The sequence below is a fragment of the Panicum virgatum genome, chromosome 4K, assembly GCF_016808335.1.
Source record: "Panicum virgatum strain AP13 chromosome 4K, P.virgatum_v5, whole genome shotgun sequence".
NCBI lineage: Eukaryota > Viridiplantae > Streptophyta > Magnoliopsida > Poales > Poaceae > Panicum > Panicum virgatum.
The window spans coordinates 42,253,741-42,278,026 of record NC_053139.1 but is presented as its reverse complement, the minus strand read 5'-3'; the positions used below and the strand labels follow the sequence as shown (position 1 = coordinate 42,278,026).

General features: G+C 54.4%; 2 protein-coding genes across 2 annotated transcripts; both read right to left on the bottom strand.

The window, feature by feature from the left end:
- Positions 1 to 1,060: 1,060 nt before the first annotated feature.
- On the bottom strand, positions 1,061 to 4,042 carry LOC120704937 (pentatricopeptide repeat-containing protein 10, chloroplastic-like). The gene has a single exon (XM_039989472.1). It carries the CDS (start codon positions 3,719 to 3,721, stop codon positions 1,361 to 1,363), a length of 2,361 nt encoding a protein of 786 aa, XP_039845406.1. The 5' UTR covers positions 3,722 to 4,042; the 3' UTR covers positions 1,061 to 1,360.
- Positions 4,043 to 4,291: 249 nt separating this feature from the next.
- Positions 4,292 to 10,203, bottom strand: LOC120704938. The gene is made up of 10 exons (XM_039989473.1): positions 9,873 to 10,203; positions 7,995 to 8,044; positions 7,757 to 7,863; positions 7,040 to 7,316; positions 6,079 to 6,208; positions 5,708 to 5,970; positions 5,502 to 5,598; positions 5,323 to 5,392; positions 4,659 to 4,895; positions 4,292 to 4,566 (listed from the first exon to the last, which is right to left on the bottom strand). The coding sequence occupies exons 1-10, from the start codon at positions 10,165 to 10,167 to the stop codon at positions 4,524 to 4,526; spliced, it is 1,569 nt and encodes a 522-aa protein (XP_039845407.1). The 5' UTR covers positions 10,168 to 10,203; the 3' UTR covers positions 4,292 to 4,523.
- Positions 10,204 to 24,286: the final 14,083 nt, after the last annotated feature.

Here is a 24,286-nt window from a genome sequence, read left to right as displayed (position 1 = left end):
AATTTAGAGCCTGTTCGGCTGACCGCATAAATAGTGTAGAGCTGGTAGAATGAATAGTATTATGTGAGAGAAAATAAACCGAAACAAGTCGAGTCGAGCCAAGACAAGACAAGCCGAAGAATACGTGCGCCAACGCCACCGTCGGTCACCATCTGTCTTGGTCTCTACTGACAGAGACCGATCACCAAACTGAACGTACGCGTACGGTGCCGTCGCTGAACCGTCGTCCAACTGAGGTAGTACGTGCGACCGCTGCCCTCGAGCCACTTTGCCGTTTTGCTTTCTTTTCTTTTTAGGCCTACGCCGTAGGTCGCCAACTCGCCATGGCGGCTACTAACATCTGCACCTCTCTGACTCTGGATCGACGATGATGCTCTTTCGACAGGTGGATGGTTGTGATCACCGGCACGGTGCTTTTGCTGCGAACTACTGTAACTGGATTGACGAGTGATGATGTCGCGCATCTGGGAAGAGAAAAGCCCCGGTGCCTCTGCCTCGCGCGACGCCGGCCGTGGCTGGCATTAGGGCGGGGGCCGTGCCGCGACGCGCCGGGATGGAAAACGATCTTCGCTTCGCCGCCGCGTCGGGACGGGTTCCGGGACGGGCCCTTCCCCGTCCGAGGATCGCTATCGCGCGGTCCCTGCCCACGGGGCCACGACTGCCTGCCCGGCTGTCGGGCTGGTTCGTTGGGCTGGGCCTGGGCGAGCGTGCTTCCCATTCCACTTGAAAAGCAATACCGCAGGGGGCCGGCCTACCCCAAGCGCTATGCTCATTGACGTGGCAGGGCATCGAAAAGGATGTGGTCGTCTGGTCGAGGAGCCACCTGAAAAGATACAAGGCCATCGCCATTGACGAACCGTCAACTCGGCGCAGCGCTCCGGAGAGCCCCGTCCGGACGGCGAGATTTTTTCAGCTCCACTGCTCCAATCATGAAAAGGGGAACATACATAGTAGGGATATTTAACAGGTTCGTTCTACTGCTCGGTTGGTTCGAAGAGTAGGAATGGATGGAGAATATCACTGAGAATGAGGATGCTGCTAGACTGATGAGGCTGCTCACTTGAGATCAGAACAATCTTGTAATCTATATTCAGAGGGGGAACAAAAGGTTGAATTGTACATCAGGTGCCCTTCAGGCTTCATGTTCATGTACTCTAAGTATATGTACTACAGCAGAATGTGGCTACAGGTACACTGTACACCAGTACAACAATGAGACTATTATGAAATCATACAGCACCATTTGCAGGTGCAGTGTTATCGCCGTCTCTGACGAACGCGGGCTCTTCAGGATTAATAGTAATCTTCACTATCAAAACTTGAGCACGGATACGCAAACTGCAGTCGCAGCACAGGTAGCCTACCTTCCGAACTGCGCATCCTCTATACGGTCTGCGAGCGTGCACAGCGTTTTCTTGTCAAAATTCGGGTCAGTCTCTGAAACTTCGGACAGGAAGTCGTGAGCCTCCTCGTACCGCTTCGCTTTGCAGTAACTGTCGACTACTCTCCGGTAGGTCAGCTCCATGGGCTTCAGGTTGTGCTGAATCATGTAGCTGATGATCTCTCTAGCCTCGCTGAACATCTCCAGGCTGGCGTATCCGCCGACCAGCGTGTGGTAGGTGACGACGCAGGGGGCCATGCCGTCAGCAATCATCTCGGAGAGGATCCTCTGAGCTTCCCTGATCAGCCCTTGCTTGCAGAACCCGTTTATGACTGTGTTGTAGGACACGACGTCGGGCTTCACCTGAGAGCCCTTGAGCTGATTCAGTATCTTCTCAGCCTCCCATGATTCACTGCACTTCGCGTACATGTCCATCAAGCTGTTGTAAGTGATGAGGTCGGGGTCCAACCCACTCTGCTTGATCGAATCAAAGATCTCGGTGGCCTTGCTGTACATACCGTTCTTTGCATACATTGAGAGCATGGAGTTGAATATGACGAGATCAGGTTTGTAACCCCGGGCTTTTACCTCTTGAAATGCCCTCTCAATTCCCTCCAGTCGGCGGCACTTGAAATTGGCAATCACGAGGGTCCTCAATATAACCCAGCTTGGGAAAACTGTACCTCCATAAACTTCCTTTTCGATTGCATCAATCCCTGCAATGTTACCGCCCTTTGCATAACACTGGAGCAACAGCGAATAAGACTGTTCATTTGGCTTGAATCCCTTGGTCCTCAATTTGCTAACAATTGACTGTGCGGTGGACCAATCACCTTGTCGTGACAGCACATTCAGCAATGCATTATATGTTGTGAGGCAAGGGGCGAAGCCAGCAATGGTCATTTCATTGTACATCTTGAAAGCGTTGGTCCTTGAGCCACACCGGCCATATGCAGCTATCAGCGTGTTGTAGGTGTCTCGGCTCAGCTCAACACCACAAGACTTCATCCCCTCCAGAACACGGGTAACATAGTCCTCCATGCCACGCTTCCCACAGACTGCAAGCATTGTGTTCCATGTGACACGATCCGGTGTGCACCCGCTCCTTGACATCTCGTCAAGCATCTCTAGCATCACGGTGAACATAGATTTCTTGCCAAGCATGCCGAGGATAAGGTTGTATGTGTTCACATTCGGAACACACCCGCTCTTCTTCATCCGGTCGAACAGAGCAAGCGCCTCATCCACCTTCCCAACATTCCCATAAGCTGTCATCACGGTGTTATATGTGAATGTGTTTGGCAACAAACCCTTTCCGGTCATTGTACCCAGGCACTTGGCAGCCTCCTCGTAGAACCCAGCCCTGGCATATGTCCCGGCGAGCTCATTGTACGTCACAGCATCCGGCTGACACCCGTTCTGCTCCATATCCTTGAGCACACGCAGCGCCTCCGGGTAGTTTCCAGCCTTGCCAAACACCTGCAGCAAAGCATTGTACGTGACCACGCACGGGGTGTGACCGCGGGCCTTGAGGTCCTCGAAGAATGTCAAAGCCTCGTCCACAAGGCCGTCCCGGCAGCACGCGGCGATCACCGTGCTTGCGGTGAAGTCGTCGGGTTCGGCCCCCGCGGAGCGCATCTCCTCCAGCAGCGCGACGATCTGCGGCCACGAGCGGCCCATCCGTCCGTACACGTCGAGCACGACGTTGTAGGTGACGAGCGTGGGCGCCACCCCCTGGCGCCGCAGCTCGGCGAAGAGCTGGAGCGCGCGCTCGTACCGCCCCGCCCGGGAGAGCGCGTGCAGCACGGTGGTGTAGGCGCGGACGTCGAGGCGGGAACCCGGCGGGAGCGGCATTTCGTCGAGCAGATCGCAGACGGCGTCGTGCTGGCCCTCGCGGCCCAGCGCGCGGACGACCATCTCGAGCGCGGCCACGTCGGCGGCGCCCTCGGCGCCGGCCCACCGGAGGAGCGCGAGCGCCCATTCCCAGTGGCCCGAGAGCTCGAGCGCCTTGAGCAGGGACGGGATGTCGGCGCGGAGGAGCTCGTCGCGGCGGGAGGCGAGGAAGCCCTGCAGCGTGGGGAGCGGGTGCGAGGAGATGGCGAGCACGAGCGCCTGCGCGGCGGGGGAGAGGAAGGAGTGCGCCGGGGTCGGGGTCGGGTGCGGCCGCCGCGGCGCGGGCGAGGGGGCCGGCGCCGCGGTGAGGTGGAGCAGCAGCGAGTCGAGCGGGAGCGAGGAGGGCGACGGCGGCGGGGGCGCGGCCGGGAGCAGCGGGCCACGCTTCCTGGGCCCCGCCGGGAGGGTGGGCTTGTTCGGGAACAGCCCGCGGCCGGTGGCCTCCATCGGCGGCGGCGGCGCGGGAGGCGACGGGCTACGAGCTCGTGAGCGAGGCGCGGGGTGGGAGCATGCAGGGCAGGGGAGCTCGGCGCGCAGCGTGGGGGACAAGGGGATGGGGTTTACGGATACGGTGGCGGCAGCGGGTGGACGGGAGGTGGCTGGGCGGGAGGAGGAGGCCGGCGTCCCGCGCCCGCCCCGCTGTTCGGAGATCTGAGCCTGATCGGCTCAGCGGCAGCGATCCCTGATCGAGTGGCGCAAGTCCGCCGCCGGCACATCTGATCTGGCGAAACCTTCCGGTGATTCCTGGCCACCCGCCGTCGATTCCCGGGGTGTCCGGGCCTTGACCATGTTGTCTGGCACTCTGACCAGTGTTGCCACCTGTAATCTTTCCAGGTAAGCAGCACAGCAGCAAGGCAAGCTGAAGCTACGACTGCGCGATGAAACGGCACATGATTTGTGCCTGAATATTGATGTGCTTCAACTTGTGTAACACAAGGCAGGCTAGAACTTCGATTATCTGCGCTTGTCTTGAGGAAACGTAATTACATAGAGCTGATTAAAATAGTGCATATGCTGTTTACTGAAACGGCCTGCCTTTCCCCTTATCCCTTGAAGTGCACAATAATAAAAAAATGCTAACCGGTACACACTACACACATGTTCTCTGAAAAATTAAAGCATAAAGACTGTTGACTTCCAGGTTCTCTCCAGAAGTCCAATAAGCTATTGGCATTAAAATAGTTCACACTTTACACAAGTCAGAAGAAACTGAGAGGCACCCAAAATTCAAGCCAAACAGAGCTCAAACCTACGAAGCAGGGGTGGTCGGATCAACTGTGCTAGGCCCAACCCTAGTTTACACAAGTAGGCCAATATTACAACCAAGGACATCAAAAATTACCACGCCTTGTTCTGGAAAGAAAGAAAGAAACAAAGAAGTTACCTCGCCTTCCTTGGCCGCCCAACAGGCCTCTTCACCGGGACGTCGCCCAACTCCGGTCCTTGTTCCGTCAGTACCAGCTTGCTTTGCTCAAGCAAGTCCATCTCCGATTTGACCACGATGTCGTTATTCTTTCGACGTGGACCCTTTGCAGGTGACCTTGGCGTGGCCTTTTGTGAGCTGTATTGCCTTCTTCTGCGGTTCTTGGAGCCATTTTGTAGTTGAAGGCCCATCGGCAGGCTGAATTAGACATGGCAGACTGCATTATTGGCATATTTGCATATTTGCAAAGCATCAAACCTGACAGCTAGAGCAAAACAAAACAAAAATCTTGAGCATAATACGGTACAGTATGTTTGCTGCACCTGCAACCGTTAGCTAGAACTTGTAGTGCAACTGGTCAGGTGATGACAGCTCAAAGTAAAAGAGCACATGTGCTCCAGAAATATTGGATCTTGAATTGTAAGCACGAGGTTAAAGTAACAACGTTAACCTATATAGCAACCAAATAATAGCTGTCATCATTTTGGTCCTAAATTGAATTCAAACTGATCTAGTGCAAATCAAACGTTCCAAATTCTGATGGCAAAGCACAGCCACCGCAAATGGTGGGAACTTGGTCGCACTCTTGCATGGAATAATACAAAGGGGTGGTATGACATGCTACCTGGATGCATCCTCAATATCCTCCTTCAACATTAATTTTGAGAGAGAGCAAGAATCATCACAGACAGCAACTGCTTAGAAAATGCAAATAATAACTACAATAAATTCAGAGGATATTGAGGCATCAATATCATAAGTCATATGACCAGCAAGGAAACATATACAATAGTAACGACATACGTTCTTGCTTCTGGTGTGATAAGTCCATCATCTGCTGCTCGAAAGAAATAAATACATTCAAAGGCTCTACCTTCAAAGGAAAGCCTTTTTTCAGATCCTATGATAAAAGTCATCTTCATGTCAGAACTCAGAACAAATAGCACCTTTTTAAATTGATTCGAAAGAAAAGCACCCAACACATCATAGGCACAGTGGGATATCAGTACCTCACTAGAACACTGATTAAGTGTTGTAGGACCAAAATCTTTTTGGTTCCTACCAGCGTGCATGAAGCTGGAATCAAATAGCTGTGGAGTTACAGCTGAAGGTTTATTGGGGACATCTAATATTTCATCGGCACTTTCAACTTTTGAAATAATGTTAGGGTATGTTAAAGTATTGGCTCCCATAACATCTGTTAATATTTTCCTTTCATCTCTGGAAGAAGCATTTGGATCCCTGGCAGTGAGCTCTTCATGTGAATTCGCGGCTGATAAGTAAAATAGGTATAAGTTGTAGCCTTGTAGATGTAAGCAAAATGATGATTTTGTGAGGTTTAGTGGCCCTTCTCAAATAATCTCAAACAATTAAACTTTACCTGGATGATTTCGAATAATATCAACTTGCTTGAATTTTGAAATGTTCAACGGATCTCCACTGATCTTTGGCCTGACTCTTCGAATCTCTCCATAAGCATCCTCTCTAACAGAGTAATTTCGTTTGAGAACCTGCAGTTAAGAGTGCATCAATAAATTTGTGTAATTCCAAAGTTGAATAGTTAAAATAAGCAAAACGAATCAGTAATTCTGTGGCAGAAATATTCAAAAGATACTTGTCAAGCTAAATTCATTTTTAGTGAAAAGAAATGCACTTTAATCAGCTTCAAATATATATATATATATATATATATATATATATATATATATATATATATATAGTAACGGACTAACTGCGTTGGACGCATAAAAATACCAAATATTTTGGCATACAGACAACAGCAATACATCGGTGCTTTAGACTGGAATGAGGCCATACGATTAGCAATTTATGTGTGTTGTGTTCACCCAAAATACACACTTTACTTTAGTCCGGACATCCTAGCGAGCAATTGTATTGAGGTTGGAGAGAAACGTTAAACAAGAAAGCTAATATTGCAGGTACAAGGAGAAAACCATAATAAGCTTGGTCAGTGTGAGCTTAACTGATGGTCACTGATTTTGAGTACAGTAACTGAACTAAAAAATGTCAACTAACATTTTATGCTACTTTAGGGAGAATATCAGAACACATTTACTGGACAAGACTGACGATAAAAGTTCCTGGAGATTCACTACTTCCAGGGGTTTTTTAAGTGTGTGAACTAATCAACAAAACATATTGCAGTGGTATGTATTGAGCAGCAATGTAGCATGGGGTCATGATTTATAGCTAAAAACTCTTGCCAGAAGAATGGCATACTAGCACGCTGACAGCAGAACAAAAAAGGGCCAATGAAGTCAGATGGGCTTCAGTTAGTATACACTGAAACAAACAAAATTTTTACAAGCAAAAGCACTCACAGGTTGTATGTTCTTAGCATTCTGGATGAAAGTGCTTTGGTCGGTATGAGTTAATTTTGGAATTGTGCCCAAAGCAGCACTATTATCACAGCGATGCATTTGAAGACTTGAAGTAGCGGGTGAGAAATCATTTGGACTAAATGAAGAATACCCGTCAACTGCTTGTCTGCCAATCCTTTGAACACTTGTAAGAGCAAACCCACCAGCATCTATATCACCAGAATCTGAGTCCGAAACCCGTTCTTGAATTATCTTTATAAACTTGTTGCACTCAGACCTGATATAAAAATAAAAGAACAGAAAGTTAGTCCTATTGGTTACATCATGTATAGTTTTTCACATTCTCGAAAAAACATTTATAGTTTTTCAACCACTGCCACTATCAAATATTAATCTGTCCAGAATTATATAAAATATGTTAATAGAATAGGACAGCACCACTCACAGCTTCGGTTGCTTTACCACAGTAGGAGACAATTCATGGTCACCATATAATAAATCATGCAGAGTTAGAAACTTAGCATACAAAAAAGAAGCATACAAACCAATTGTTTGTTTTGAGCATGAAACATATTTATAGAAAGTCATATCAAAATATGTGAATAAAAAATACTGTCTAAATGACAAAGCAAAACGCAAACCAATTAACCAAACAGTAATATCAAAAGGGAAGAATAGAAGTAATCAAGTAAATAGAAAAAATATACAATGTGATACCTTGAATAGGTCTCCTGCATAAGCAATTGCATTATGGCATCCTTTGGCTCAATCTCAGAGACAATTGCTAGGGACCCATAGTTTTTTTGAACAGTCTCGTTTTCACCCTAAAATCACAAACAGTTATATATCACTCAATGTGTGGAACTGTGAAGTGCTCAGATAACTAACCCTTCACTCCTGTCTTCTAACCCAGTGAGAGGAACTTGTTTACAAACTAATATGTTTCATGGAATACCTGATTGAACCGACCATTTCTCAAAGGAAAGAGTGAGGAATCACCGTTATCTGTTAAAAAAAGCAGCTCGTGGGACTGATTGACAAATCAATAAATAAAAATGTACACTCTATTTACAGAAAAGAATAAATAGTAGTACATGTACAAACAAGCACAGGAACACTGACAATACTTGATACCTAAGACATTACAAGTCAGGTTATAGTGAAATTTAAGTCAGAAAGATACATTCGTCAAAACTGAGCAAATGACAAATACCGAAAGATATCAACTATGACTACAAAAGATAGGGAATAAGAGGAACAAAAGTACTTTAAAATAACCTGCGCAAATGATTTGAGGTAAGTTCACGAGCTAAAATACATTTAAAGTTATCTTTCCTTTTTGGGTTGTTCAGAAACAAGATGGTTTGTCTTAGAAAGAAACAACCATGGCATAGAATGAATAGCAGCTCAGACAGTATGTTGCAACAATGTAAGATGCCTAAAGTGGTGGTAGGACCCACTAGCTCCATGAGAATGATCTGCCAATAAACTACACAGTTCAATCAAGCCCTGAAAAACAGTTTCCAGTCAGGCTGTCCCATTCGCTACCCTAGCTGATGCCGCACATCATGTTAATCATATTACTGAGTGAGGGGTCATAACGCTTCATGTGCCTCTTGTTAATTAAGGGATAAATCATTGAAACACTCTCAAGTTCAGAGCTGCTAGTCCTATGTCTTAAATCATGCAAGTCTTATCTCCCTCTCAGTTCAAAATTTTGAATTGCATCATAAGTGGGGGTCCCACAAGGCTTCAATGGTCCACACCGTGCAATATGTGGGATCCATACTATGAATGCTCATATGATCATTCAGGACCACCTAGTTGTTAGCAAACAACTGCAGGTCTCTATTTGCACATTCCACATGCAGTTCAGACATATTCTTAGTTCAGGGAATTCTAAGGATAAGCTAGATCTGAAGTGGTGGTATGACCCACTTCCACGAGGAAGATTGAGACTGCCAATAAACTACAAGGCTCAACGAAGCCCTGAATAACAGTTTCTAGTCTGGTTGGCACATTCGCTAGCCTTGATGATACGGCCGCATCATGTAAATCATATTGCTGACTGCTGAGTTAGTGGTCATCGTGATTCATGTGCCACTTGCCAAGGGAGGAAAAAAATCATTGAAATATCTCAAAGTTCAAGGTTGCTCGTCCTATGTCTCAGTTCATGCATACCTTATATCCCACTCAGGTAAAACATATAAAATTTGAATTACATCCTTAAAGGAGGGTGATATGTTGGACCCATACTATGAATACTCATATGACCATCCAGGACCACCTAGTTGCTGGCAAACAATTGCAGGTCTCTGTTTGTGCATTCCCAAATCCCAATGCAGTTCAAACTTCAAACATATGCTTAGTACTAGAAATTCTGTAGATAAGCAGCTGGCTTAATAAGTATTTTCGCCCAAATAGTGCCTTAGTGCCAATGTAGTGATGCGCACAATCCGACACCATTTTTGTATTCATGAGCATGGATTGACTATTTGCAGTCAGTTGCATGCCTGTATGACCTAAGTAACTGCAATAAAGAAACAACCATCGTCTCCCATGCAGATGCAGATGAGAAGCATGAAACCGTCAAGCATGCAATGTAGAATGTACTATTTCCACAGCACTATTCCAAAGCCCAAATGCCAAAATTGGCTGAATTTCACAGAAATTAAGGGGGGCACTCGAACCGCCGGTCGTACCCCCTATACGCAGCATCAAATGAAGGCAGCGCTGCGCAAGCATTTACACACGGCGGCAATGCGGCACCCTGATCCTTAAAGGCGCTAAGCCTCCGAAGTGAGAAGCATAAATGCGAGGAGCCGCGGCGTACCGGTGCCGCCATTGTGACCCTCGCCGCGAGGGCCAGGAAGCCGGCACGGGGCCGGCGAGCACGACGCCGACGGCGAGCCCCCGTCCGACGCGCCGGCGGAGGATATGGAGCCGGAGACGGAGGCGGAGGCGGAGGGCTCGGGCCCGAGCACGGCGGCGAGGATCCGGCCGGCGCCGGAGACGAGGCCCGCGAGCCACCCCGTCGGCGGTGGCGGCGGCGGAGCCGGAGGCGAGGCCCCGGCCGACGACGCCGACGGGCGGGGAGGGGTGCGGCCCCCCGCGGCGGACGACTCCATGGGGAGGAGGCGCGCGCGCGTGCGGTGGCCGGAGGGGCCGAGGCGGAGCGAAGAAATGGAAGGGGACCCAAAATTAAACCGCGCCACCCGAGATTGGGGGGTCGCCCGTTTGGCGGTGGGTGTGGTTGATTAGTGGGCCCATGCGGTTTAAATGTCGCTCTAAATTTGGAGCGCCCCCCCCCCCCCCCCCCTCCCGCGGGCTTGCTCTCGCGGGCCACGTTGTTAGGGACCTTGTTTCGTGAGGGAGTTTTTTTTCCTGCTTCGACGCGTTCGTGTTCGTGGGGGAGCTGACAGTGGGGCGGATATGTGGGCCGGCGTCCTCGTTGACAGTGAGCTAACACGAATTGCCCATTTCATCCCAAAGTTCTGCGGACAAAAAAAACAAACAAAAGGTGCACAGTGTAAATTGCAGGTATGCCATATTTATATGCACTATTTAAGGCACTGTTTCTTTCCGATTATAATCGGCTTATCGGTGGAAATAAGCGATAATCTCATCAAACGTCTCGCTTAATTTCGCTTTTGTGATAATCTATTTTAGCGATTTGAACTACGAGAAGCGAGAAAATCTTCGCTTCTCGCGGCCATGTTTCGATTATAAGCTATAAGCGAAAACAAACAGAGCTTTAATCTTGTCCATCAGAATTTAAATTACCAAGGGCAAGGGCCATATGCTACATACTCAGCCCGTCAGCCGGCCCACTTGGCCTAGAAATGTTGTTACTTTAGTAAATTGTAAGCTACCAAGTGTGAATGAATTTGTGCTAAGGTCCTGTTTAGTTCGCGAAAATGTTTGGATTTTGACATTGTAGCACTTTCATTGTTATTTGACAATTAATGTCCAATTATTAACTAATTAGGCTTAAAAGATTCGTCTCGTGCTAATCAGTTAGACCGTGTAATTATTTATTTTTTCAACTACATTTAATGCTCCATGCATGTGTCCAAAAATTCGATGCGACGGGTACTGTAGAAAATTTTTTGGGAGCTAAACAGGGCCTAAGTAGTTGTAGTCATAAAAGAGTTGAGACTTGAGAGTGTTTGAAATGTGGACTAGATATACATAGGACTCTATGTTCAATGTTTTCTTATCTAGTTTTCGATGTCTAAACAGTAATTATAGTTTTATTTTCATTTTAGTTCTTTTCTTCTCTGTCGGTACCCTGTAGCAGGGATACCCACTCTTACTGCAGCAAGGCAGGACCCGCGTAGTTGTCCATAGCTGCGCGGGAAAGGCGGAGTAGCCAGGCCCCACAGGTCAGGCTCTTCCCTCACTAGGCCAACGGCCCCGGACCCGCTCCCCGCCTGGGGAAGGGTCCGAAGACGCCACGTATCCCTAAAGAAGGGAAGCTCCGTGCTGACCGCCGAGGCCCGGACCCCCATAGGGGTCCGGGACCTCCTGCGCCCGTCCGGACTACCCTCACCATGTAGGGGTCCGAAACCGCCACGTGTCCCGAGGACGCGGGATCGTGCGCAAGTCTTCCGCAGGGGGACTCGCCCACCCACCGCATTTAATGTGGTGGACAAGGCGTGCTCTGTCGCCGCGGTACGTTGAGACAGCCTTTGTCAGGCCTCGCTGAGCACCGCGTATTACCAAGAAGCACAGTGCAGCCGCCTGTGCCGCACCCGCGCAGAGCCCGCCTGCAGCATTAAATGGATACGACAGCACGACACTTTTCCATCATGCCGCCTACGCCGCAAGCTACACCACCCGCTTAAGCAATGTGACGGGCGGTGCCACTAGCTACGACAGGCCCGACCTGACAAGACGACGCTAGGACATGATGGACGAAGGGCTCCGGGAGCAGGCAAGGGAATCCAAGAGAGAGATCTCATTTGCCTGCGACTGCCATAATGTATGAACAGTACGATAGTTTATACTGCATCGTTGGACCCACCTGTCGGGGATCCAACGGCTGTGTACACGCCCCCTTAAGATATAAAAGGGAGGCGCTCGTCAGACAGATCAAGACAGACTCAAGCTCTTGCACTTTCTCACTCTCGTGGGAAGGCAATACAACACATAGTGGACGTAGGGTATTACGCTCCGGCGGCCCGAACCACTCTAAATCCTGCTGTGTTCCTCGTGTTCTTGAGTGAGATCGATCTAAGACTAGCTACCCCCTGAGTACACACCCTCTGGGCTAGGGCGGGTGCCTTCCGCCACCCGGCCGTGGTTTGCAGCACCACGACATTTGGCGCGCCAGGTAGGGGCTCTAGCTGGTCGCATTTCATCATCTTCTTCGTCCCCATGGTTCGCGTGGACGACGTGGAGATGACGGAGGGGGTGGCGTCCTCCACGCCACATGCCTCTCGCGTTCCTGCTCCAGGGGCAACTGTGCCTGTGGAGCAGCCACCGTTGGCGGCGGCGCGCGCCGCCCGCCGGCAAGAGTCAGGGCGCCCATCAAGGGCCCCCTCACAGGCTGCGAGCGGCGGAGCGCTGGCAGCGGCTAGGGAGTTGCTTCGCAACCCCCCGGCTGAGGCAGCCTCGCCAGACGCTCTGAGGCAGTGGCGGGACGACGTCGATCGTCTCCTCCATCTGGCTCAGGCCTCCCCCAGTTCTGCAAAGACTGGGCAACGACCTCCGCCTGGCAACGCGGTGGTACCTTACCACCAGCGTCAGGGCGGTGCGTCGGCATCTGTGCGCTCCCCTACCGTGAGGGGTGCACGAACAGAAGACTTGCGGGCGGAGCTCAACCGCCGGCGCGCGAGGGAGGATGCCCGCATCGCTGTCGAGAGGGCGCGAGAGCGCCGTCTCAACATTGAGGGACGCAACCTCAATGTCGATCTGGACGCGGCGGCACCCAGGCCTCCGGTGAACGCCCGGATTCAGTCAGGTGCACCGGTGGCCGGGGTGGGCTGTGCTGCGCTTGCGGAGCACCTCCGCGCCGTGGCGTGGCCACCCAAGTTCCGCCCCCACCTGCCGGAAAAGTACGACGGTACTACTAACCCGTCGGAATTCCTGCAGGTGTACGTTACCGCCATCACAGCGGCTGGTGGCAACGGCGCCGTCATGGCAAGCTACTTTCATGTAGCCTTGTCTGGGCCAGCCCGGACCTGGCTCATGAACCTCACACCTGGGACAATCCAGTCCTGGGAAGAGCTCTGTGCGAGGTTCACAGCGAACTTCGCCAGCGCCTACCAGCAGCATGGTGTGGAGGCACACCTTCACGCCGTGAGGCAAAAACCCGGGGAAACGCTTCGGGCCTTCATCTCGCGCTTCACCAAGGTACGGGGTACCATTCCTCGTATCTCAGATGCATCTATTATTACTGTTTTCCGCCAGGGGGTGCGTGATGAGAAGATGCTCGAGAAGCTGGCGACGCACGAGGTGGAAAGCGTCACTACGCTTTTCTCCCTGGCAGACAAGTGTGCCAGGGCCGCTGAGGGCCGTGCATGGCAATCAGCCCCCCAAGACGGAGACACCAAGGCTGGTGGCTCCAGTGCTACCGCTCAGGGCGGTGGCAAGAAGAAGAAGAACCGGGGTCGCGGGGAGCCGCATTCTGGCGGACCAGTCGTTGCAGCAGCAGCGCCAGCAGCGGCGCCGGCTGCGGCTGCAGCGGCTGGGGGCCAGAATACACACGGCAAACGCCCTCGCCCGCAAGGTGGAAACGGAGGTTCATGCCCAGTGCATCCCACCGCTCGCCACAGCGCCGCCGACTGCCGCGAGATCCAAAAGCTCGCGAAACGGGTCAGTGGGCGGCGTGAGCAGTCCTCTAAGGATGGCTCACCCCCTCCTCGCCAGCGGGCCGGCAAGGAGAAGGCCTCTGACAGTGGGGCCGCGGCCGGGGAGAAGGAGCTGGGGTACCAATCCCCCGCTCGAGAGCTGAAGGGCGTCTATCACGGCGACGACTCCGATTCCGACAACAGCGACCGCCGCAAGAAGCTGTACGTAATGTATGGCGGGAGCTGGGAGCTTGTCTCCCGGCGGGACGTGAAGACCCTTCGCCGGGAGGTCCTTTCGGTGAAGCCGGGGGTCCCGAGGGCGGCGCCGCACCAGAGGTGGATGAACACCACCATCTCTTTCGGGCCATCCGACTGCCCGGAGAATATGGCCGGAGCTGGTGTGCTACCTTTAGTCACCGCTCCTGTCATATCCAACGTGAGGCTCTACCACGTGCTGATTGACGGTGGGGCTGGCCTCAACGTCATCAGTTATGCAGCATTTAAGCAGCTGCAGATCCCAGAGTCCAAGCTGACTCCCTCTCGCCCATTCTCCGGAGTGGGCCCACACCCGGTGTTCCCCCTGGGGAGCATCACATTACCGGTCACGTTCGGGACCGAGTAGAACTTCCGCACAGAAAGCGTCATGTTCGATGTTGCGGAGGTGAACCTCCCATTCAACGCCATCATTGGCCGACCGGCACTCTACCGCTTCATGGCCATTGCCCACTATGGGTATTTGGTCTTGAAGATGCCTTCCCCTGCCGGAGTCCTCACCGTGCAGGGCGACCGCACCGCTGCCGTCGCTGCAGTTGAGAAACTGCATACCCTGGCGGCAGAGGCTGCACGCTCCGAGGAGGTTCCGTCCACCTCGCAACCCAGGGCGCCTGCAAAGGCTCCCAAGGTCCAACCATCTGATCCGGACCACGTTCCCGTGAAGTCGGTACAGATTGGAGCAGACTCCACCAGGACCACCCGCATTGCGGGGAACCTGGAGGAGAAATAGGAAGACGCGCTCATCGCTTTCCTCCGGGCAAATGTCGACGTGTTCGCCTGGGAACCGTCACAGATGCCCGGGATCCCCAGGGAAGTGATCGAGCACAATCTGAGGATCTACCCCGACGCCACGCCAGTGCGCCAGAAGCCTCGGAAGCAGTCCGTGGAGCGGCAGAACTTCATCCGCGAGGAAGTCCACAAGCTCCTACATGCCGGCTTCATCGAGGAGGTCCATCATCCCGAGTGGTTGGCCAATCCGGTCGTCGTCCCAAAGGCCAATGGGAAGCTCCGGATGTGCATCGACTACACCAGCCTCAACAAGGCATGTCCAAGAGACCCCTATCCTCTTCCGCGTATCGATCAGATCGTGGACTCCACCTCCGGGTGTGATCTTTTGTCTTTCCTAGATGCATACTCTGGTTTCCACCAGATTCAGATGTCTAGAGAGGATAGGAAGTATACTGCCTTTGTAACAGTAGATGGGCTTTATTGCTACATTGTCATGCCGTATGGTCTAAGGAATGCCTTACCCACGTTTGTACGAGCTATGAACAAAACCTTCTGTAATCTAGTTAGAGATATCGTTGAGGTTTATGTCGACGACATTGTGGTCAAGACTAAGGTAGGGTCAACACTAGTGGAGGACCTGTCCCTCGTCTTCGACCGTCTTCGCGCCACGCGCACGAAGCTGAACCCAGAGAAGTGCATCTTCGGCGTCTCAGCAGGGAAGCTGCTGGGTTTCCTGGTCTCGCATCGAGGCATCGAGGCAAACCCAGCCAAGATCAAGGCGATCGAAGCAATGAGGCCTCCTGGCCGCATCAAGGACGTCCAGAAGCTTACTGGATCTCTCGCTGCTCTTAGCCGCTTCATATCGAGGCTGGCTGAGAGGGCCCTTCCATTCTTCAAGCTATTGAGGAGGTCCGGTCCATTTTCATGGACCGAAGAGGCTGAACAGGCCTTCCAGGAGCTGAAGCAGCACCTCACCTCGCTGCCAGTATTGGTGGCTCCAGAACCCGGTGAGCCGTTGTTTATGTATCTTGCTGCATCTGCGGAGGCGGTCAGCATGGTGCTGGTCGCCGAAAGGATGGAGCAAACTTGCCAGGGGAGCACCAAGGTCCTCTTGGCCATGGATGGTGAGCCGGACCCCGGACACGGGGGCCCGTCAGCCTCACCCCAGCTTGAAGGTCCGAATCCTGCACAGGCAGGTCCGGAGGAGCCTCATTCCAGTGGGAACCCAGAACCACTGGGGGCCCCAGGGACAGATGTGGTGGACAAGGGCGAGCCGGACCCAGGAACTAGGGTCCGGACCGTCCAAAGGCCAGTCTACTACGTCAGTGAAGTCCTCCACGAGGCAAAGGCCAGGTATCTTGAGACGCATAAGCTTATCTATGCAATACTTATTGCGTCCAGGAAACTGCGCCACTACTTTCAAGCACACCGAGTTGTTGTAGTGACCTCTTACCCATTAAGAGCGATCCTACACAACTCCAACGCCACAGGCAATATCGCCAAGTGGGCAGCAGAGCTGGTAGAGTTCCAACTGGATTTCCAGCCACGCCATGCGGTCAAGAGCCAGATCTTGGCTGATTTCATAGCGGAGTGGACTCCTTCCCCAAGCAACCCTGGGGGTCCGGTCATAAATGTTGGACCCCCGGAGCCGGAAATCAGGACACCAGTCTTTACCGAGCCTCACTGGACACTCTTCTTTGATGGGTCCGCCCGTGAGAAGTGGGCCGGGGCTGGTGTGGTCCTCATCGACCCAAACGGAGATCAGCTGAAGTACATGGTGCACCTTGAGTTCAAGGCCACTAACAACATGGCGGAATACGAGGCTTTGATCTTCAGCCTGACGCAAGCCCTCTCATTGGGGGTCCGGCAGCTTCTGGTGAAGGGGGACTCCTAGCTAATCATCAAGCAGGTCCGAGGGGATTGCAGCTGCAACAATCCCCAGCTCGCGGCATACCTCATACACGTGAGGAAGCTCGAGAAGGACTTCGACGCCTTGGAACTCCAACACGTTCCCCGCGAGCACAACTCAGCAGCAGATGATCTCTCTGCGAGAGCATCTACCTGGGCATCTGTGCCTGAGGGTGTCTTTGAAAGACGGCTGCTGAAACCTACCGCCCAGCCTCCCAATCTGGGTGAGGGGGATCAAGCTGGCACCTCGAAGCTAGCGGTCCCGGCAGCATTCCACCTATGGTGCCCAACCGGGGCTGTGTGTTCTGTTGAGGAACCTGGTGTCCTCACAGAGCCACCCCCACCTGCTTTGGGAGCTCCCGATGCATGGATCTCCGAGATCCGGGACTACCTGAAGGATAACATCCTCCCTGATGACGATGTGTCCGCTGAGCGCATAGTCCGATTGGCTAAACGCTACGCGGTGGTAGAAGGGGATCTCTACCGCCGTGGCGCCAACGGAATCCTCATGCGATGCATTTCCGAGGGAGAGGGCCGCGAACTGCTCGCGGAGATCCATGGAGGCGAGTGCGGAAGTCATTCCTCCTCTCGCACGCTTGTTGGCAAGGCCTTTCGGCATGGCTTCTACTGGCCAACAGCACTCCAGGATGCGGCTGAGCTGGTAAGGTCCTGCAAAGCAAGCCAGTTCCATGCAAAGCAAATACACACCCCAGCTCAAGCCCTGCAGATGATTCCACCCTCATGGTCATTCGCTGTGTGGGGTGTGGATATCCTGGGGCCTTTCCCCCGGGCTGTCGGCGGATACCGGTTCCTCTATGTCGCCATCGACAAGTTCACCAAGTGGCCGGAAGTTACTCCTGTGGTGAATATTACTAAGAAATCAGCAGTCGCATTCCTCAGGTCCATTGTGTGCAGATTTGGCGTCCCAAACCGCATCATCGCGGACAACGGGACCCAATTCAAAAGCAGACTCTTCCAAGAGTACTGTGAGGACATCGGCATCCAGCTATACTTTGCGTCCGTGGCACATCCCCGCAGCAATGGACAGGTTGAGAAAGCGAATGCAGAGATCCTCAGGGGACTCAAGACCCGCACCTACAACTGCTTGAAAAAGCATGATGCCAAATGGGTTGACGAGCTTCCGTGTGTACTATGGGGCAACCGGACCACACCCAGCCGAGCTACCGGAGAGACTCCGTTCTTCCTGGTCTACGGGGCTGAAGCATGCCTTCCCCCAGAAATTCACCTGGGCTCACCACGGGTCCAGGCCTTTGACGAATCCATGCAGGAGCAGCTGCGGTGCGACGACGTGGACTTCGTTGACGAGCGAAGGTGGCGAGCAGCAATCCGAAATGCACGCTACAACCAGGCGCTCCGGCGCTATCATCAACGGTTCGTGCACAGTAGGGAGCTCCGGGCTGGCGACCTCGTCCTCAGACGGATCCTGAACCGAGCGGGGCTCCACAAACTCTCCCCCAGCTGGGAGGGGCCTTTCAAGGTTACAGAGGTATGCCGGCCCGGATGCGTTAGCCTCGCCACAGAAGACGGAGTGCCGCTGCCCAACCCGTGGAACATAGAGCATCTGCGTAAGTTTTACACCTAGGCAGAGCAGGGAAATAACTTTTCCTTTGTAATAAGATAGAGTTAGCGTGCGGCCGGAGCGGTGGAGGGCCACCCTCGTAAACCCGACCTCTGGCATCCATCGCACTAGCGGCTGACGCGCGGCTCAGAGCGGTAGAGGTCCGACCTCATAAACCTGGCCTCTGGCATCCATCGCGCAAGCCATGTACATCGAGATTGCAAAGGAAAGATTTTCTCCTAGTTTTGTCTTTGTGTCAAAGTTAAATTACGCATTTCGATTCTCGGAATTTTCGCTTTTTTCTAACCCCCGCGGGACCTCTGCCCTTGTTGCTGCAACTAAGATCTGCATTGAGCAGCTGGACTACCGTACAGGTCCGGACCCTCTTGCTGCTGGAGAGGGGTCCGGACCCCTAGGAACCTACTCTAGGGAGCGGGTACTTGTTTCCTGGGGTGGTTCGGAGCCCAGTGTAGCCGCTTAGCTGGTTCCGTACCCAAAAGCCTGCACTCTCCACCACCCTGTAACGAGTGCTCTAGTACCTAGAGCCGGGTAATTGGGGGCCCGGACCTCGTCCCAGCTCAAGAGCTGGCTTCCTAAGTCCAACACGGCGTGTCCAGCACTATATCTCAAAGGATCGAGCACAGCAAAGTGACCTCACCCACTGCTGCGAAGGGTCTGGGACGATGAAGCCAGGTCCGGAAAGATCATGCTGTTTCCTGGAGTAGTCCGGAGCCCTGCGTAGCGCCTTAGCCTGGTTCCGACCCTAAGCCTATGCACTCCCCCACTCTGTAACAAGCACAGAGCTACCTGGGCCTGCGCATCTAGAGTCCTGGACCTGGTACCAGCCTGGGATTGGTCAGGAATGAGCCCCGCGGGTCTACTACTAAGCTATAACTTTGAAGTGGTACACAGGTTAAAACCTGGCCAGTGGTAGACAGTCTCAAACCATTGAGCCTACCTACCAGGGGGTCCGAGTATCTGCTTCAAAGCTTTCATGCAGGATAAGAGCCAATCTTGATGGTAGACAGACTCATAGCGACTGAGTCTCTCTCCCAGGGGGCCCGGGGCATCCGCTTTGTCCCAGACATCGTGGATGAATTCTGCATGCGTCAAATAGCTAAGTTGCAGTATCGATACTACTATATAAGCGAACTTGATTTTTCTATCTGTACTCCTGTATCCTACGCAGGGAACAAGGCGCTTGCTCGTCTTGCAGGCTATGCAGCCCTATGCCAAGGAGGTCCACAGTATCTTCTACGGCTCAGATGGCAGACAGGTCCAAGCAACTGAACCTGTCTGCCAGAGGGCCAGGGCGCCGGGGTGCTGCATATTGCAAATCAACAACTGACAAACAGCTAAGTTGAAGTTTTTTCTGCTTCAAAGATTTCAGCTAGTACAAGTTTGTTACATAATGCAAAAGGAAAAAGATACGATGCCCAGCTCAAGAGTCTGCAGGTTCTCGCTTGAAGTAGGCGGCGACGAAGTCAACGACCTCCTGCACGCTGTCCCGAGCGGCGGCCTCCGTCTCCGCTACAGGGCCATCGATCACGGGCGCCAGCGAGATGGTCGGGTCGTGGCTCCGGAGGCAGGTCAGGATGTGCTCCGCCACCAGCCGGATCAGCTCGCGGCCCTCGGACTCAAGCTGTCCAGCAAGGACTGGCCCCAGGCGCTGGAGCCTATCCGAAGCAGAACTCAGCACCGGGAGGGCGTCAGCTACCGAAGCTGGCGGCACCGCCACCTGGATCGGGCTCAGACCAAGTGGCACCAGCGCCAGGCTTGCTTCGCTTGCCCAGTCAGCGATCTGCTGGGCCTCGACGCGCTGGTCTTCCTGATGCTTCCGGACCGCCTCCCGGACAGCCTCCTGCACCCGGGTGTCCAAGGCCGCCTTGGCCACCTCCACCTCGCGGGACCTCTCCTCGAGCTCGCGGGATCTCTCCTCGAGTTCGCGGGACCGCTCCTCCAGCTTGGCCTCCTTCTGCTCCGCATATACCTTCCGCTTCTTGAGCGACTCTCGCTGGCGCCCAAGCTCTTTCTCTATGCCGGTGGCGTGAGCCTCCCACTTGGCGAGAGATTTCCGGTCCTCCTCCAAATCCGCCTCGTCGGCAGTCAGCTGGCAGGCTCTTTCCTGCAGTTGTTCATGCCATCCCTGCAGAGTCGTAGAGAAGACGTCGAGCTCCTGCCTCCGGACCTCGAGGTCCTCGCTGCGAGTCTCCAGCTCTGACTGCTGGGCTGCGAGGTGGGCCTCGAGGTCGGACCGTTGAGCAGCGAAGCCAACAACCTCCAGGGTGAAGTCCTGCTCCCGCTGCGCCAAGGATTTCTCTCGGTTTGACACTGCGAGCTCTCGGTCAAACACCTTCTTAAGGTTGACTCGGTAGGCCTCTTGGTCCGCCTTGAGCTTTGACCGAGTTTCCGCGGCGTGGGAGGCTTCAGCCTTCGTGAGCGCCTCCAGGCGGGTGTGTCAGTCGGAGAGGCGCTGACGCTCGCTCTCCAGCGCAGACCACTCCCGCCGGAAGGCCACCTCGGCGGAGGAGGTTGCCTCCTCGATCGAACGCCGAACTCGCAACAGCACTTGAGGAAGCGGAGTCGCATCCTCCTCCGGGGATTGGAGCTGCAGGTGCCGCCTGCCAAAGACCACCTCCAACTCTTCCTCCGCAACAGGACCGGAGCTGGAGGTAGGGGCTTCCGCTGCGGCACTTGTCCCCAGCGCCTCCGCTGCTGCCGAGTCGGGCGCGGCCGGGCCCAGCTCCGGTTGCCCCCGCTGCTGCCGAGTCGGGCGCGGCCGGGCTCAGCTCCGGCGCCCCCGCTGCCGCCGAGTCGGGAGCGGCCGGGCCCAGCTCCGGCGCCCCCGCTGCCGCCGAGTCGGGAGCGGCCGGGCCCAGCTCCGGCGCCCCCGCTGCCGCCGAGTCGGGCGCGGCCGAGCCTAACTCCGGTGCTCCCGCAGCCGCCGTGGCGGACGCGGCCGCATTGGGTGCCCCCGCCACCGATACGTCAGGAGCGGCTGCGCCCTGCACTGGCACCTCCACCACCGTGTCAGGTGCGGCTGCACCCAGCACCGGCGCCACCGCCGCCGCCACTGCTGCACTGAGCACTGCGGAGTCTGGAAATGGCATGACAGTCAGCATCGCGTCATGTGCCACGGAGTAAGCAGCAGGACGCCGTACCTGAGGGTCCCGCACCTGCTGCCACCGTCGCTGTCGATGCCGAGGTCGCCGCCGCCCGGGCACCTGCTGATGTGCCAACAGTGGTAGAAGAACCGCTGGGGCGGGAAGCCCTGGTAGCAAAGCAGAAAAGCCATCAACAACAAAAAAAACGAACAAACAGAACACCGGCGCAAGGGAGGAGAGCAGGATGACACTAACCCAGCAGTACCGGGTACCCAGCGTCCCCGGAGCCCGGGCCTCTTCTCTTGCGGCCGCTGCTGTTGCTGTTGCTGTTGTTGCCCCTGCAGCTGCGATGCAGGCGCAACCCGGGCCTGCACCCGTTGCTGCTGTTCCTGCGGCTGCGGCATGGGCGCAACCTGGGGTCGCACCTGTTGTTGCTGCTGCCGTCCGCGTGCCTCCTGCCGCTGCTCTTGCGGCTGCTCCTCCTGCTGCTGCTCTTGCTGCCGGCGGGATGAATTCCTCGGCGGCGATGGTGGTGGTCCAGTTGCGCCAGAGGACCCGGGGGGCCGGCAGCCCGGGAGCTACCCTAGCCTGCGCCCTCAGAAGACCTCTGGCGCTTCGCGGCGGGCTCCGAGACCAGGGTCCCGTCGCCCCGGAGTAGCCTCCGCCGGCCTACGTCCCCCGACGACGCACCGGAGCTGCTCTGAGCCCGGCTGGAGCCGGCCGCGGCCGCGCTGCTAGCCGCGGCCTGTTCCCCCTTCGTAGTGGCGCCGGACCCCGCAGCGCTCAGCGTAGCCTGATCCCCGGACGTGCCAGGGATCCGGAGCCCACGGTTCGGGTCACCCCCGGTCTGCCGTGGGGCCAGTCCCCCGTCGTCCAGGGTTGGCAGGGTGGCCAGCACCGCCACCCTCGCCGGGTCCTCGCAGAGGGGGACTATGCTCTGCGGGAGGATCAGGTTCTCTGGGATGAAGGTGTCTCCCGTCACGTTCCGCACCAGGACCTCCAAGGCCTCCTGGGTCAGATCGCTTCCCTCCCCGCGGTGGGTCCTGCTGCAATCGTTGAGGCCGGTGAAGCTCCACGCCGGTCGCGGCCGCTGCTTTAGGGGTGCGATCCGGCGCTTCACGAAGTCGCCGAGCACGTGCCATGAGGTGAGGCCGCTCCCTGCCAGCGACCTGATCTTATCCAGCACGGAGTCGAACTCCGGCTGCAGCGATGGCTTGGCCCTCCAGGATGCTTTATCGGAGGCGGGCCCCGCGGTTGGCAGGACAAGGCGCTCGTTGGCTTCGGTGGTGGCGATCACCCAATCCCTGCGCCACTCCTCCCACCTTCCGCCAGCAAGGCCCGGAATGTAAGGAGTCGGCAGGTCACTCCTTATCTGGAAGTAGTACCCTCCCACTTCGTCCCTGCTCCTTCCGGACCTCACCAGGATGAAGAAGTAGCGGAAGAGGATGACGCAGGGACGCACTCCCACGAACATCTCGCAAAGATGCACAAAGATGGACGCCAGGAGGAGGGAGTAGGGCGTCAGATGCTGAAGCTGGAGGCCGAAGTTAGGGCTGGACGAAAAACTCGTAACTCGCTAGCTCGCTCGACTCGCTCGTTAATGGCTCAGCTCGAGCTCGACTCGTTTTATAATGAGCCAGCTCGTTTTATAACAAGCCAGCTCGTTTTATAACGAGCCAGCTCGAGCTGGCTCGCGAGCCGCTCGCGAGCCATAACGAGCCAGTTAATTATGAAGCCAGCAAATTTAAATGGGTGCATTGTTAAAGACAAAAAATTCTAATGACTCATATTTGAAGAAAATGAGTGCTGCAATGTTAAACAAATTTGATAAATATTTGGAAGAGAAGAACAATGTCATGGTTATTGCTACAATCCTTGACCCTAAGTTCAAAATGATATATATTCAGTTCTATTTTAGTCAGCTTTATGACTCCTCAAGGTGTGAACAAGAGGTTGCTTATATAAAAAATGAGTTAGAATAGTTGTATAAGAAGCAAGAATTGGAACAATGCTGGAAAATGGGTAAGAAGAGCAGCATAAGAAGCAAGAATTGGAACGAGCCAAACGAGCTATAACGAGCCAAACGAGCCATACTCTGTGATGATGTGTGTTCATATTGTCTCTCTACATTGGCTCGCGAGCCAAACGAGCTAGCTCGAGCTCGCTAACGAGCCGAGCCGAGCTAGCCTGCTGGCTCGTTAGTATAACGAGCCGAGCCGAGCCAATATGTTAACGAGCCGAGCTATAACGAGCCGAGCCATAACGAGCCGAGCTGGCTTGATATCCAACCCTAGCCGAAGTCTTCCAGCAGCAGCAGCAAGAATGAAGAAATCGGCAGTCCCACACCGGCGGAGACGTGCGAGGTGAATAGCACGAACTCCCCGGTGCGGAGGTTGCCAAGGGGAACCGAGCCTGCTCGCACCCCCCAACCGGTCTCCTGAGCGCTCCACCCAAGCAGGCGGCGCACTGTGTTCAGCTCTCCCTCGGTCTGAAAGCGACGGGGATGAACAAGGGATGCCATCTCTTGGTGGGTGAGGAAGGAGCCTGTGTAGGGGGGAGAGAAGGGCGAGGGAAGCTCGGAGGCAAAGGGGCGCAAAGGCTGGAGGAAGAAGACGAATGCGGGAAAGCAACCGTGGAATGCGGTATGCCCTGTTATAAAGCCTGACTCAACCGGCGCGCCCCGGAACCGTCGCCGGAACTCAAGCGACGCCCGCACCCGGAGTTAGCCGCTATGGCTGGGCACAAAACCCGATACCCGAAAACCGAACCCGAAAAACCCGAGCCCGAACCCGAAAAACCCGAGCCCGAAAAACCCGAACCCTAATCCGGGTTCCAACCCACGGTACCCGAAATTAATACG

Coding starts and splice junctions, on each gene's coding strand:
- LOC120704937 (XM_039989472.1), bottom strand. CDS start 3,721: ATGGAGGCCACCGGCCGCGGGCTGTTCCCGAACAAGCCCACCCTCCCG.
- LOC120704938 (XM_039989473.1), bottom strand. CDS start 10,167: ATGGAGTCGTCCGCCGCGGGGGGCCGCACCCCTCCCCGCCCGTCGGCG. Junction 7,864..7,994: donor GAAATGGTCGGTTCAATCAG/GTATTCCATGAA, acceptor TTGTGATTTTAG/GGTGAAAACGAGACTGTTCA. Junction 4,896..5,322: donor GATATTGAGGATGCATCCAG/GTAGCATGTCAT, acceptor TGTCTAATTCAG/CCTGCCGATGGGCCTTCAAC.